We start from the raw sequence: 15,024 nt of genomic DNA, 5'->3' as shown, positions 1-15,024 counted from the left end.
GCAACATACCTAAGATTAACTTCTGTCTGTACAGGGTGCATAGTTATCAATTGGAGGTTAAAGTTTGAAGTCGACTGGGCAGTGTGGCATTCTGGGGGCTGCAAAGCCAAAAGTGCAATTCTGCCATCTGCTGGCAAGAACTGGGAAAAACACAAAAATGACAGAAGGAGACACTACTGTAAAAGGGCACAATCACTTTGGGTTTCTCTGATAGGAGATAGGTTTGATAACTGCACTCATCATGATAACTTATCTCACTGAGACCAGACAAGATAGTCCTGTGTGTCTACCTGTTCACCTGATTTTCTATTAAACAGAGAGCTAGACTAGCAGCTGTGACAGTCAACAGTGGTGATGTTCTTTAAAATGGTCTAATATCTTGTGCATGTTTGTTTGCATAGGATTGGCTTTGCCAGCTAGATCTTTTATAACAGATTAAATAGATCCTGAGACGCTTTCGAATTACACTTAAGAGATGGTTGAGTGAACTTGAAGGACTGATTAATTTTACCAGTCATTAAGCCGTAAGAGCTTACATTGCTATGAGATGAGTGTTCTTCTATGAGTCTCCCCTGTAAGAAGCAGATTCCTAATTAGCCTCACACGGGATCAGATCATTTAATCTGCGATGTTCCAGGTAACCCCATTTAAATCTGCTGAACTGCACCCTCAGTACTTTATAAAATCTCCAACTCTGAACATCCAACATGTCATGTCACTGAGAAATGACCAGGACGGCTACTGGTGTAAATCTCTTGTGTCCTACAGGCCTAATATTTCTGAATATAGGCTAACTATTTTAACACCCCAAAATGTGATGTACTACCTATTTCCACTCCGTTGTTGATATGCAAGGCTGCTTATTTAAGTATGATTTAAAATGTCAATTAGTTATCACAGATTTTATCTAGGATGGTTTGCACAGCTGTCGACCTGGGTCGAGTAGGGCCACCATGGTTCCAGATGTAGACTGCTGTTTACACACAGTTCATTAGAAGAGATCATGTCCTCATTTATTTTGCATCATGGATGTGAATGGCTGGTGCTGTTTGGCTATAACAATAATGAGCCCTGACTCCAGAGCCACTTTCTGAAAGGCAGAAGTCACATGCAGTGATTTTTGCTGGTGTGGTGGAAATGCAGCTGCCACTTAGTTTTCCAGTTCATCACTTAATCACTTAATCGATGGTCTATAGCATGTCAGAAAATAGGGAAAATTCCCATTACAATTTCCTAGAGTCCAAGGTGACGTCTTCACATTGCTCGTTTTGTCTGACCAAAACTCCAAAACCAAAGAAATTCAATTTACTTTCACAAGGAATAAGAAAACCAGTAAATAGTTACATTTGAGCAGTTGGAACCAGCACATCTGTGGCCTTTAAAAAAACAAAAAACAAACATTAATTGATTATAGAAAATGCTTTAATTTTCTGTGAATCGACTAATTGATTAATTGAATTGTTTCAGCTCCAATCCAAACCCTGTAAAATACTACCCTACAACTTCCTTCAGATAAATATTTTGCATCAAGTGTTCATGAGAATAACATTATTATTATTATTATTATTATTATCATTATGGAAAATATCATAACATAACTTTAGGTTATTAATGTATCTTTAATTTAAGCATGCATAATGTGACTTTTTATTCTAGTGTGCATCAATAAAAATAAATGAGTATTTTAAATAAATAAAATGTCAACAATAACATATATGACCAATGCAATTAACAATGTTAATACATATAATTTAGGACTGATGTGAGGAGATTGTATGAAGAAGACAATGAAGGTACAGTAAAGTACATTAATTTTCCATTGTAAACATAGTATACGTTTTATATATTGATAGGTTACAAGGATGTATTTTCTATAGCTTGAAATGACAGTTTAAACCGCGAAAAGTGACATTATGTTGGAAACTTCCCTAATTACAGCCACACGTGATCACTTTGACAGAAGGGAGCGTCGCACGCGGACTCACTTTATCCTTCCGCCAGAAGCACGAAATAACTCGGTTGTTGCGCTTTTTAGGGTTAAAACAATTACATATGTCAGTAGCTGTTCGCCAGCATCTAATATTTATTGTTGAAACAACATTGGTTAATACTGTATTTGCCGGTTTTAGTTAAACGGTGGAACTACATAGTGAAGGCGGTGGGATATTTGTTCTAAAATCCCAGCCTGCTCTACCTTCTTTTTTTCCTTCGGTGGAGGCCATGATGGGAGCATGAGAGTTCAGCTGGAGCGAGAGGAACGAGAAAAGAAGATGATTCCCCGGGACGGAACTGTCAAACCAATCTGTGCAGATTTCTGATCTTTGTATAGTCTATATACATTTAAGGTGGAGCCTGTCACTTTTTTTCAGATGTGTTCTTGGCAATCAGTCGATGACAATGTTGAATCGTTAGGAGGCTTTTGGATCGAAAAAGGAGGTAGCATTAGCTATTGTTGCTAGCTAGCTGCGCTAGCTAGCTAGTTAGCTAGCGAGCTAGCTACGTCTGAGTGACTGGATACGGGTTTCGGGAACCGGTGAGTTCTCTATCCTCTCGCTGTCAATCGCGGCTGCTGCGATTGAGCCATCGGCTTGGACCGTGTCTGGCATCTAAAGGTTTTTCCGAGGACAACTGCATGTATTTTATTCGGGGCTATTTGCAAGACGAATTGCAGGATTGGGAAAGTCGGGCCTGCACGGAGGAGCAGAGCAAGGCCCGTCTTTATGATCCAGAGGAAGCCTTTCTAATCCTACCGACAGCCACTGCTAGCTCTGCTGGCTAGCACGTCTCTGCGAGGACCTGCAAAATTCAGAGAGCAGCCAGCGACCGAGAGCAGACCCATTGACTGCGACATACACGACCAGGCAGCCGATACTAAAAAAACCTGTTTTCATCATTTACCCCATATAGACTCCTGTCACCTGCTACAATGGCTGCGATTATAAAAGAAATGGTCAGCCGGAACAAAAGGAGATATCAAGAGGATGGGTTCGACCTGGACTTAACATGTATCCTTCCCTATGTTTCTTACTTTCACAGCACCCGGGATATTGACTAGTAATGTGTAATAGCTGCATTGAGTAGTAGAGCTGGAACCAGAAATGTCAGTGGAGTAACGTGAGGTAGTTAGCTTCCCTGCTACTTAGCTAGCTAGCTAGTTGGTCAGACAGCGCAGCTTTGCTGTCACCCAGCATGTTTGAAAGATGGTGGATCTGTCAAACCAGCACACATAAATGTCACAGTCATATTATAGCTGGAAAACCCCGTTGAACTGGACATTAGTGTGTGTTAAAAAAAAAAAACGAGAGGGCATTTAACTCTTACCAGTCCCCCAGCGGTGGACCTAGCTCGAGGTTGTGAAATTATTAGTGGCATTAAGTCAGTTTTTTATCAGTTGGTGTATGAAAGCAGGTAGATGATGTCTAGTATTGATCTAATTTCCTTCTATTTGATGTTTGTTTTATATTCATACGTCTAAACAGAATGTATGTTACCGCATTATATAGTAGATTTCTGGATTATGTTGCAAATAGTCCTACAATAGCCATACATCCCGAAGCTCACCTCACCTATGTCCTCTATGGGTGAGTATTCATTGATGGATCTCAACAAATCTTTAAAAATCAAATTAGCACTTTCCTTTCCTCAATGGAGAAACGATCATCTCCAGATTTAAGAATTGCTATTTCTGGGCCCTCTGCAGGACTCATTTCTCATTTATTACCACTGTTAATAGTTGACCTGGTTCCCTAGTGCAGTATGGCTGGTACAGAAATTGGTACTTGTACTTATTTGGCTGGTGATAAACTAGATTAGCAACTGATGAGGATGAGGTTGACCATGACCAGCTAAATGCAAAATCTAATGTGTGACAGGGCTGAGAGAGGTCATGGTTGTGGTGGATGTGCACATAACTTTGCAAAAGGGAAGTCAAACCGCCTTTTTGGCCTTTTGAGTCCTGAGTTTGATATTTGTGGTTTCAGGGCTGAAACAAGTTGTCAATTAATTGATGGATTGACGCAAGATAAATCTGCCACAGTTTTGATAATCGATTGCTTGCTGTCTTTATGCTACCATTTCTGCAAAAATCCATTACTTTCAGCTTCTCAAATGCGAATTTGTCTACTCTGGGAGTAAAATGTAAGTAAATAAAATGTTTATTTTGGACTGTTGGTCAGATAAAACAAGGCATTTGAAGATGCCAACTTAAGCTCTGCGAAATTGTAATAAGCATTTTTCACTATTTTCTCACACTTTGTAGACTAAATGATTAATTGACAAATCGGGAAAAGTATTTGGCAGATTAATCGATAATAAGAATGATTGTAAATTGCCACCTTATCTGGTTCCGTATAGCATGAAAAAAAACTGAACAGGCCTTGGTATATATGGACATCATTTCCTCTGGTTATAATTAGTATTGTTGCATTTACTTGATGACATTGCTGAGTAGCCTATAAGAATGGAAATGCAAAGCTGAGTGCTAGTTACGTTGATTCAATACTGCCACTGTAGATGACACATTGAACTGAATTGAGGCAGCTGGGATGTATGTGTGACTGCAGATGCTCAAACGTGTGCATCACAACGTTTGATCAGATTGTTTCTCACCTGGTTTTATAATGTGGTAAAGCTTGTGTCACATCTATGTGGTGCCTCGAGAGCTTTGTGCAGGTGTGAAGGGGCCACGACACTCAAGAGTGGCATCTTTCTTTGGCTTGAAGTCTCCTCTTGTTCAGATGTGGGCCCTTTTGAACTATCCCTTTTATCATTTTTGGCATGGTGTCTAAAAACAATATGGGCTCTCTGCAGTTATGTAATGCAGTATCACAGTTCTGGGAATTGCCCTTAAAATAGAGTTGCCAGTGATCTTGTATCAGTGTTGCCGTCTGAGTGCTCTCTCCCTCTTACCCTCTCAACCCACCACCTCTCCTTTGCTCTTTTTCTTTACTACTCCCACTCTAATTCTCCCTCCCTCTGCTTGCCCCCTTTCCTCCGCTCTCCTCCTTTCCTGTCCTCCCCACCCCCTCCTCACTCAGCGCTCGCCGGTTCCCACTCTCCCTTTCCCCCCCTCTCTCTTGCTCTCAGTTGTGGATTTGGCGTATGCATAGAGCTGAGGCAGGGCTGGCTTTAAAGAAAAGGCGTGCCTGAAATGGCAGATTTTCCCTTTTTTTTTTTTTTTCCTTTCCTCCTACATGGAGCTTCCGTCGGGGGTCCCGTATGTGCGTTTCCTTCCAGCTGCAGACACCAAGCCCCCCATGCCCTGGGCTGAGGCTCTCATGGGAGCTCTGCAGCTTTTTAAAAACACTTATAATAGTCTGACTGGGATCACTTTGCTAGTAGGTCCAAGGGTTAGAGTAGCCCATCAAATAGCATAGAAAACCTGTATTTGGCTCTTAATTAGGTTTTTGAGACATTAATGGATGGGATTATGGCACAGTATGTACAGATAGGCTACTCTGTCGTGAGCCACAGGGAAGTGGCTTGGCGGTATGCAAATAATGGCATAGATTTGCTATTGGGCTTGTTGAATTCATGCATCAAGGCATGTGTTGAGCATACCTCAGCTGCGTTAGTGCACTTATTGAGTCTGCCTTACAGGGATTTATTGAAGATTGCCATTTGGTGAATTTTTTTTCCAGCTAAAAAACGAAATTGCATTCATCTTTGAATATGTCTACATGTTCTGGATTCCAACATTTTTCTATACTAGCAGGTCTTCTGATAGAACAAGGAACAGTGCGTGTGCACTGTGAAAAGGGTTGTTCTTGGGTGTGGGTTTTTGCATGTGCAGGTACTTGCATGTGTGCACACCAGCTAGGTTGAAGATTGTGCAGAGCCAGCCATGCTTTCTCACCAGAGTTGTCAGATGCGTGTGTCAAATTTTTCTGACCAGTTAAAAAGTGATTTGACTCTGGAAAAATAAGGTCTGCTCAAAATGAAACAGACACATTCAATTAGAATTATTCAGCTTTTCTATTTTTGACACCGTGGCACAGGAAGTGTAAGAAAAGGTTGCCCTTTAGTCGGTGGTTAAAGTGTGAAATCCCACAGCTTATGGCGACAAGCAGACTTCAGTTACAGGTAGGCGTTTGCAGCCAAGCCTCAAAGACGTACATGCCAACTCGATTATTCTTTTTGCTGCAACATGACGCTGATGTGTGCCTTTTAAGATTGTATGTATGTCACCGTGTAATTGGCCACGACATTTTCCCTCACTATCCTGCTCTGAAATACGGAGCCCCGTTCAACCATGTAAGGCAACTGTAAAGACAGCCAGGTGTAGCATGAGAAAGGTGATGTAACCAGAAGTTAAACTTGTAGTGGAATCTGATGTGTGTGGTTTGTAAAGTGTTGCTTGTGTCCATCATTGAACATCATAGAAACACAATAACTACCTTCTGCTGCAAGTCATAACACAAAAGATTTTTGTTTGAAACATCTACATGCGTCTTCATGTTCCCTGCATTCGATCTCGCAGATATTCAGATTGGTCCGGCTGAGCTTGAAAGAGCGATAAGCCGAACATTTGCGATCATCCCAATATAACTTTGGGCTCTAAAAATAAATACAGGTCAGGGAGCGGAGACTCTCCTCGTGCACCCACATGTGGGCCTGGCTCGTGCAGGAGCATGGTTACTCCCGTCCTCTCTGCCTGCCTCTCACTGTCAAGGCCATCTGTCACAACACACACACACACACTGATCAGCGCCCCTCCCCTGTACTCCCATCTATCCATAACTACAATGACACCCTCATATTGACATTGGCTGAAACCTTTACACGCTCTGCTGCTCGCCTCTGCATCCTTGTAATTGTGCTCTAACGGCAAATTCTTCTGGAGTAACTTTGTAGTAACATATTTGGTCCTGTTAACATAGTTGTTGAAAGCATAAGTAGACCAACTTATTCTTAAAATTAAAGATGTAGTGCTGAGTGCCTCCTGTAATGGCGCCTTTCACAGTGTTACACAATGTACATTTCCTTGACCCCTGCCTGAACAGATATCTACCCAAACATCATTGCTATGGGCTTTCCAGCAGAGAGACTCGAAGGCGTGTACAGAAACAATATAGACGATGTAGTACGGTGAGTTGTGTTGCCTCAGCTTCTGCTATGTGATCATAGAAAAGGGAAATGTAAGACAAAAGCATTTTATTTTCAGAGTATCTCTGTTTATTCATTTTGCGCTGGCAGTTGATCTAATAAATATATTCTCTATGTGGTTATGTTCTCCATCTTCCAAACAGGTTTTTGGATTCAAAGCATAAAAACCATTACAAAATCTACAACCTGTAAGTGTTCCACATAATGTTCCTACCTGAACTGCTCTTTGTTTACTTTAATAACTTCCTCTGTGTGTTCGCTAACTGCATTTTGTTCTTCCCATTTCAGCTGCGCAGAAAGACACTACGATGCTGCCAAATTTAACTGCAGAGGTAGGCTGCTTTACATGTTCTATAGATGCTTTCCCTCTTTTAAAGAAACCGTCTGACCTAAAAGCTTGATGCGACGCAAGGTCGATTAAAATCTCACAAAATGTCTACTGTGTCTTCCTCCCTGTCTTGTCTCCTCTGACCTGTCTGCTCTGTGTTCCTTTGCACATTTTTTTTCTCCTCTCTGGTTACAACTTTGCGTGGGCCTGCATCCCGTCACGCATCAGTTGCACAGTACCCCTTCGAAGACCACAACCCTCCTCAGCTGGAGCTAATTAAGCCATTTTGTGAAGACCTGGACCAGTGGCTCAGCGAGGATGACAATCACGTGGCGGCCATCCACTGTAAGGCCGGAAAGGGCCGCACTGGAGTCATGATCTGCGCCTATCTCCTCCATCGCGGCAAATTCCTGGAGGCCCAAGAAGCGCTTGACTTTTACGGTGAAGTCAGGACAAGGGACAAGAAGGTGAGATATCAATCTGAGACTGAATGTCCAGTTAATGGCAGAAAATTGTGAAAAATCCCAATTGTATTTTCTCAGAGCCCGAAGTGACATTCAAATTGCAGCTTACAATGATATCAGAAAATACTCCCTTTTTAAGGAGAAAATATTTGGTATTTTAGCTTGAAAAGTGACTTTGTTAAGATAGTTGTCGATTTAGTTTCAGCTCTGGTTTCAAACGCTTGAACACACAGAAAAGAAAGCGTGATTTGTGCGTTCAGGATCTCTAAACATTGTTTGTGTTGTTGCAGGGAGTAACGATCCCGAGCCAGCGCCGCTACGTCTACTACTACAGCTACCTACTGAAGAACCAGCTAGAGTACAAGCCGGTGGCGCTCCTCTTCCACAAAATGGTGTTCGAGACTCTCCCTATGTTCAGCGGGGGCACCTGCAGTGAGTCACGCTCATGTTCGACTTTAACTCCCAACTAGGGCGTAGGCATGCATACTGCTGTTCAAACGCAACGAGAGGCTTGGATGTGTTGTGCATTGTAGGGCTCACCCACGCTGCAGCGTAGCACCATAGAAAAGAGCAGGTCATCTACGGTAGAGTTGAGTCGTCCTGTGCTGGGATTTTAAAACGGAGTCAAGTGTGGCTGAATTCGCTGCTGTATTTTTGTACCTTTTGACAAACAAGGGCAGCTTCTTATTGATTAAGTCCTGTTGTTGCTGCTTACAAAAATGGCCAACATATTCTCTGCCTGCTTAAAAAACAAAACTTGTTGAATGAAGTCCCCTCTGTTTGTCATAAAGGGATTTTAAAATGTTATTTCCACATTCTCTCACTGAGGAAAAGCACATGAAAACAGAAATTGATTGCCTTTTAAGAATTTTACTTTCTCAGAAACCTCCAAACTCTTGCAAAGTTGAGCAAGGAAGTATTTGAGCCATCATATATTTTCTAGGATTTTCTTTATAGGAGTCCGGCTCTGTGTGCTTTCAGTTGTTCATGTTCTGCTATGTAATACTTTCCTGTGCACAGTATTGAGAAGAATTACAATATGCGCTGTTTGAACAGAGTAGAGCACTTAAAGCCCTGCATGAGGGAAGTAAACTGCACTCACTCACCGGACAGTACAGTAAAAGCCACATATGCGTGAGTTTTGTGTGCTTTACTCATACATAACAAGGAAGTAACTAAAAGTGAGTAAAGGAATTAAATACTTAGCTCAGTGATTTATGTCTGCATACCATAGTGCAGCATTCAAGTGTTAATAAGTGACTGTAGTTAGTTTCAGTCACTCAATCGTGAGTATTTACATATCACTGCGTGTTTGCTCGGAGATTGAGTGGTATGACTTTGTTGTAAAATGGTGTGTATGCAAACAGTGCCACTTGTTGTCCGCTTGTGTTCAGTGGCAGAGTGAGACAGACATAAAGCAGTCGGACTTAGAATGTGCTTGATTTTTAAAAGTGTGCTGAAACCAAAACATAAAATATAATTCAAGCCATCCACGCTCAGATATTTGTGAAACGTTGGTTAAAATTTCTCATCAGATAATGACAGCAAAAATGTTTTTTTATTGTCCATGTCCATATGTTAATGCTGTGTATTTTACTGTACATAGTTATCTTTTATGGTCTTAGGAGGAAGATAATCCTGTTTTTCTGCTCAAACGAGTCGCACAATGTTATGCTTTTCTTGTATGTCAATTTGTCCATTTTTAACGGTCGGTCAGAAAAGGCGCCTCTTCTTCTTATATTTCGGTGGCTTTTTCACCTAACACCTAACTGTGCTGAACAACCATGGCTGTATTGATCCTTTTCTTCCTGCCTAACTAAAAGGCCCTATTCTGAGTTTGTCGTTTTAATACATGTACACACACACATCACCCATTTCGAGCCTCCAGGTTTTAGCTCACCTCAGCAGTAAAAGAGGAGAACTGGTTTGATAATTCTGTAACAAATAACTCAACATCACACATTTCTGTTTGTTGAATCCACCAAAGAAAGCTCTGATGTTTTGTGGTCATTTGTGATCGTCAGCAATCTCAAGTTCCCTCTTTCCTCCTTCCGCTTTGTGTGTCTCACAACGCACCAGGTCCCATGTCAAGTATTGAACATGCACACCTCCACTTTAAAGCCACGTACTAGATGTTTTTTGTTTTTTTTAAAGAAAAGCTATGTAGATGTAAATATGTGTAAATATTTGTGTAGCGCTCGTGTGTTTGTGGCTGCTAGTGCTGTCGAGCTCCTGACAGACCAGCCAGGTTCCTGTTTGTGATAATCTCCTTCTTTCTCTCTAAGGGGACAGTACCGTTAAAAACAGGAGCGAGCCGACCCCTCAGGGCTTCAAGAAAGGGAATTGGCATTGGGGTAAATGAGCCTTTCATCCATTATTATTTCACTCATTTCCTTTTTTTATATGGCCCCAGAGATCCACCAGGCAGGAGCAGTCTGAGGTAGACATGTTGCCTAGCAGGTCAGGACTAGCTTACAGGCATATGTCATTTCCAACACCACACCCACCCTGATAGGAAGAAGGAAGGGTTCAAATTCTTTTAAATGCATTATTATTGTTTTTTATTTCAGCCCTACTGTGCTGTGTGGCTAACACTTGTTCCTTCAACGTGTCCTTCTGATTGGATGCAAGCAGTTAGCGCGGCTGTGCCCCCAGGATGATGGAGATCCTAGGTGCTCCCTCGTCTGTGACTTACTGCATTCATTTTCTAGTTGGTCTTTATTACAAAATAGGAAATATCTGATTAGTTCTGACGCTGACACTAATACTTCTAAGGGGCTAATATATGCTAAGATAATAAGCATCGCTTTTTCCCTATACAAAAGTTATTTTAACTGGAATGCCTTCATTTGATATTTTGTTATCTTACACAGTTCTCTAAGCCTTTGTTTTTCTGATGGCAACACATGATTAAAGACCGAGTGTAATGTGTTTAGCGGAGAAGCAAATGTTATATGAACAAGGGGTTAAATTGACTTGCATCCTCTCCGTAGATACAAAGATTTTAAATATATTTGTATTATTACCTTATCGTCAACGTCAGTAGTGTCACTAGTGTTGTGAGAGTTGCCAAAAATTTGAGCTAGCATCCAATCACAAGGATGCGTCGAAGTAAGGAGCTAGCCAATCACGGCACAGTGGGGCAGGAAAAAATAACTCCTTTTCATATGCAGTGTGTTGCGCTGGTCCAAGACCAAACCGTGACTGTCTATCAGAATAGGGTCCTATGTCTCTGGTTCTGGGTCTCTTTGGGTGTTAGATTTTGTGGTCTCTCACTTTCCTTTTCTCCTCCCTTAATTTTGATATAATGTTTTTGCACCTGGCTTCTTTTGCCAAGCTCATGTAATAACACTGGTATCCTGTCTTGCTCTCTTGGTTCACAACTGTCACTCACTCTTCTTTTGGTGTTTTCTGTCTTCTCCTCACAAATCTCATAATCTTGGCTCCCTCGCCTCCCTCACCGTGCAACGTCAACACTTTTTGCAGATCCCCAGTTTGTGGTGTACCAGCTGAAAGTGAAGATTCACACGTCGAACCCCGCTCACACACGGCGCGAGGACAAGCACATGTTTTTCGAATTCCCCCAGCCGCTGCCAGTTTGTGGAGACATCAAAGTGGAGTTCTTCCATAAACAGAATAAGATGATGAAGAAGGTTAGTCGTGTGTGTGTTCAGGGGCTTTCATTGTATCTTAATTTGCTTGGACCTCGTCTCTGAGCTCATTTCAGCTGTTGACGTCTGCTAAGTCAAATTACAATACGTAAGCGTTTTCTCACTTAGCTGGATGACAATTATGCTTTTTTTTAAAGGATAAGGCTGACGGCATTCTGTATTTTTATTGTTTCTTATGGTCAACAAATGTCATGAAATGACCAAAATTGAAAATGTATTTTTATTACCATAGCTTGATAATAGCTTATTCCTCTGTGCTATAGACCTCTTTTATTGTCCAAAAACACATCAATTAGCCACACCGTCGCCACTGGTTGACAAGTTCCTTCATTGCCATGAACACAGGCACTGTAGTATATGTTGAGTCAATCCAACATTCATTGTCCTGCTGCCGTAAATGCTCACTAACGCAACAAAATGTGTGTTAATCCATGGCTGAAAATAGTCCCCAACAAATAAACAATTTCTTGTGAGCAGTTTTGTAAGATTCACATCTTCAGTACAAACAAATGGGCTTTGGGCTGAGCGCATGGACAGGGAAGGGAAGTTGGAAAGTATTGAGAGACGGACTAACACTTTTCTTTTGAGATTGTTGACAAGAAAAACAAAACTCCCATAAACTCATTTAATCAAAAGTTCCTTTTGAATACTCTTATTTCGCCCAATTTCTCATTACATCTCCTCATCACCTCTGCCCTCCAGGACAAAATGTTTCACTTCTGGGTGAACACCTTCTTCATCCCTGGACCAGAGGAGAGCGGGGACAAGATGGAGAACGGGGCGGTGAACAATGCAGAGAGCCAGCAGGGGGTACCGGCATCGGGCCAGGGCCAGCCGCAGAGTGCCGAGTGCAGGGACAGCTGCAGGGAAAGCGGCAGGGAAAGCGACAGGGACAGGGACTACCTCATCCTGACGCTCACCAAGAACGACTTGGACAAGGCCAACAAAGACAAAGCTAACCGCTACTTCTCGCCAAACTTCAAGGTAAGTGTTGACAGAAGCTGGCAGGATTTATTTTCATCAATTGTTGTCTCTTAGTATGTTATTGAATAAGCCAATTGCTTTGCTGTTTAGTCAGTCAGTATATTTATGGAAAGGGAAATGATTGTGATTATTTTTAGTGCATGGACTGAAGTTTTCTTAATTTGCAATTCCAGGTGAAGTTGTATTTTACGAAAACCGTGGAGGAGCCTTCGAATTCTGAGGCAAGCACTTCGACATCCGTCACCCCGGACGTTAGCGACAATGAGCCAGACCATTATCGATACTCTGACACCACTGACTCTGATCCGGAAAATGAACCTTTTGATGAAGAGCAGCACACGCAAATCACAAAAGTGTGAACTCTTTTTAAACAGGAAAAGAAGAAATTATACACCAGAAAAAAAAGGAGAAAACTTGAATATAAACTCAAAAGAAGAACCTTTGTCCCTTCCCTCCCCCAGACGGCAATAGAATATCATCATGTCAAATGCCAATTTTAGGGAAAAAAAGATAAATATCCTGACCAATATATTGTTTTTTTATTTTTCTTTTTTTCTTTGGCACGGCCATGTACCATGTGCGAGGTATTGACACTGTTGCCCCATGGGAAAAGGTGCTGTAGCTATAAAAATGTATTTATGTATATATATATATACACATACGTATATGTATATACATATATACATGCATATATAAAACAAACTTTTTTTTGTGTCAAAGACAATGGAAAGAGTACCACAATCAGGAGACGGGAGTTGAAGTGTGGGAGAAGTTAGAATGATATACTAGGACTATGCTGCTCCTTCTCCTGTCTAAACCAAGGCCAGTGCTGCAGTCACTTTGTTTCACTCCCTCTCTTCTCCTCCTCCCCCCTTTTCTCCTCATCTTTTACTCCCCCCTCCCTCCCTCCCCTCCTTCCTTATCCTCCTTTACTGTGAATGCTTCTTGTGCTCTTTGCAGGCTGTCTCACGTGACTTTTGGTCTTTGTGCAGTGCAAACTGCATGCGGGCAGTGGGTTGGGGGTGGGCGGGGTTATGAAGAGGCTGTGATGTCTAAAGCATTGCCATTCCTGTTCCCACTGTGTATACGTTAAATTATGCAGAACAAGGCATCCCATGTAATTGTTAATGTTTTTTTTTATCCTAAGATAATAAAAATATAATACACAAAACAGCAGGGAGACAAGTGTTTGCAATAATGTCAACACTACATTTAAAGGACAATGGTGATTTGCATGTATTGGAATTGGCGTCCATCCCTAATAAATGTATGCAATGTTGTCTTTTCTTAAAGAAACCAGCTTTGAGATGTGTCTTCTGCGTGGGGTTCCCCAGTGCTTTGAGTCATGCTCAGAAAATTACATCAGAGGTTTATGTAATATTCTCCCTTCGCTGCTCGCAGTTAATGAAAATGATGCAGAATGAAAATGATTTTTTTTGTAATATGCAGTTGTCATCAAATGGCGAGGCCAACACAGTCTAACTTGACACTGCTGCTTTCAGCTGAAGTCGTAACTTTAAGTGGCAGCACCCAGCCTCCGTAATCTGAACTTGAGCATGTATGCAGTGAGTCAAGGAGGAAAATGTGCACAAGCGCTGCGCTTGATGAGAAAAATGCTGTAAAGCAGGTTGTCGTCGTTGCAGCTGCTGGGGCCGTGTTAGCAGTAACTTCCTGCTTTAAAGGTTAGTGCTGCAAATAGCGGGTGGGACCTGAGGTAGGGAAGTGATGGAAGGATTATTATTAAAAGTTCAACTGAGGGCGAAGAGCCCACTTCAAACAAATAAGTGACTCAACCAGGGAGCTGAGCATCTACTTTAATGGCAGTCTATCAGTGAGAAAAAGCATATAAATATGTTGAACAGTTTGCCTTCATTCAAACTTGACTGATAATTGAAGTTCACCCAACTCAGCTTTCACTTTAATGGCTTCTTAATAGATCTGATGGAGATTTTTTCCTCTAGATATTTCTGCCAAGTAACAGGACGTTTCCTGGATTGATTTCAAAGCAAACTGACCTCTGAACTCTGATAAAAACATAAACATTTGTGAGCCAAAAGCAGCCTGACCTCATACCAAACCACCAGTGTTGCATGCAGAGTGGTTGCTGCTGGTTAATTGAGGCGTCCTCCACATGAAATGAGCAGAGGAAGGAAAGGCTACCAGCCCAGGAGGGAGGAGCACGAGGCCTCGGGTAGACGAGCTCTGCTCTGCTTGCAGGCTTGTGTGACTCCCCAAATGAAAGAGTAACAGGATTAACAACCATGTCGCTGTGATAGGAGAGCAGAGAGTGGCAAGACCCTGGCTAAAGCATGGCCCAAAGTCTCCTGATAATAAAATAAAGTATGAATTAAACATATATATTTAAAAAAAATGTTCCACCCCCGGAGGCAGGCAGTCACATAATCCCCTTCTGCTCTATTAAGACTTGGTCCTCGGCTCTTTTGGTTGATAGAGACATCAAAGCCAACCAGTG

The 15,024-nt window shown here is 41.8% G+C and overlaps 1 protein-coding gene across 5 annotated transcripts; it reads left to right on the top strand.

Moving 5' to 3' along the window:
- Positions 1–2,224: 2,224 nt before the first annotated feature.
- On the top strand, positions 2,225–13,724 carry LOC139293940 (phosphatidylinositol 3,4,5-trisphosphate 3-phosphatase and dual-specificity protein phosphatase PTEN). 5 transcript variants are annotated; one of them, XM_070915631.1, is made up of 11 exons: positions 2,225–3,005; positions 7,002–7,086; positions 7,248–7,292; positions 7,393–7,436; positions 7,661–7,899; positions 8,187–8,328; positions 10,182–10,250; positions 11,383–11,549; positions 12,270–12,403; positions 12,458–12,551; positions 12,725–13,724. In XM_070915631.1, exons 1-11 carry the CDS (start codon positions 2,927–2,929, stop codon positions 12,908–12,910), a joined length of 1,284 nt encoding a protein of 427 aa, XP_070771732.1. In that variant the 5' UTR covers positions 2,225–2,926; the 3' UTR covers positions 12,911–13,724. The 5 variants fall into 5 exon arrangements, with proteins under 5 accessions (XP_070771732.1, XP_070771733.1, XP_070771734.1 ...); XM_070915632.1 differs by lacking the exon at positions 10,182–10,250 and having other exon boundaries at positions 12,270–12,370; positions 12,422–12,551; XM_070915633.1 differs by lacking the exon at positions 10,182–10,250.
- Positions 13,725–15,024: the final 1,300 nt, after the last annotated feature.

This window comes from Enoplosus armatus, chromosome 12 (assembly GCF_043641665.1).
Source record: "Enoplosus armatus isolate fEnoArm2 chromosome 12, fEnoArm2.hap1, whole genome shotgun sequence".
Lineage (NCBI taxonomy): Eukaryota > Metazoa > Chordata > Actinopteri > Centrarchiformes > Enoplosidae > Enoplosus > Enoplosus armatus.
Note: the sequence above shows the minus strand (reverse complement) of the source record. Positions and strands in the feature narration are given on the sequence as shown.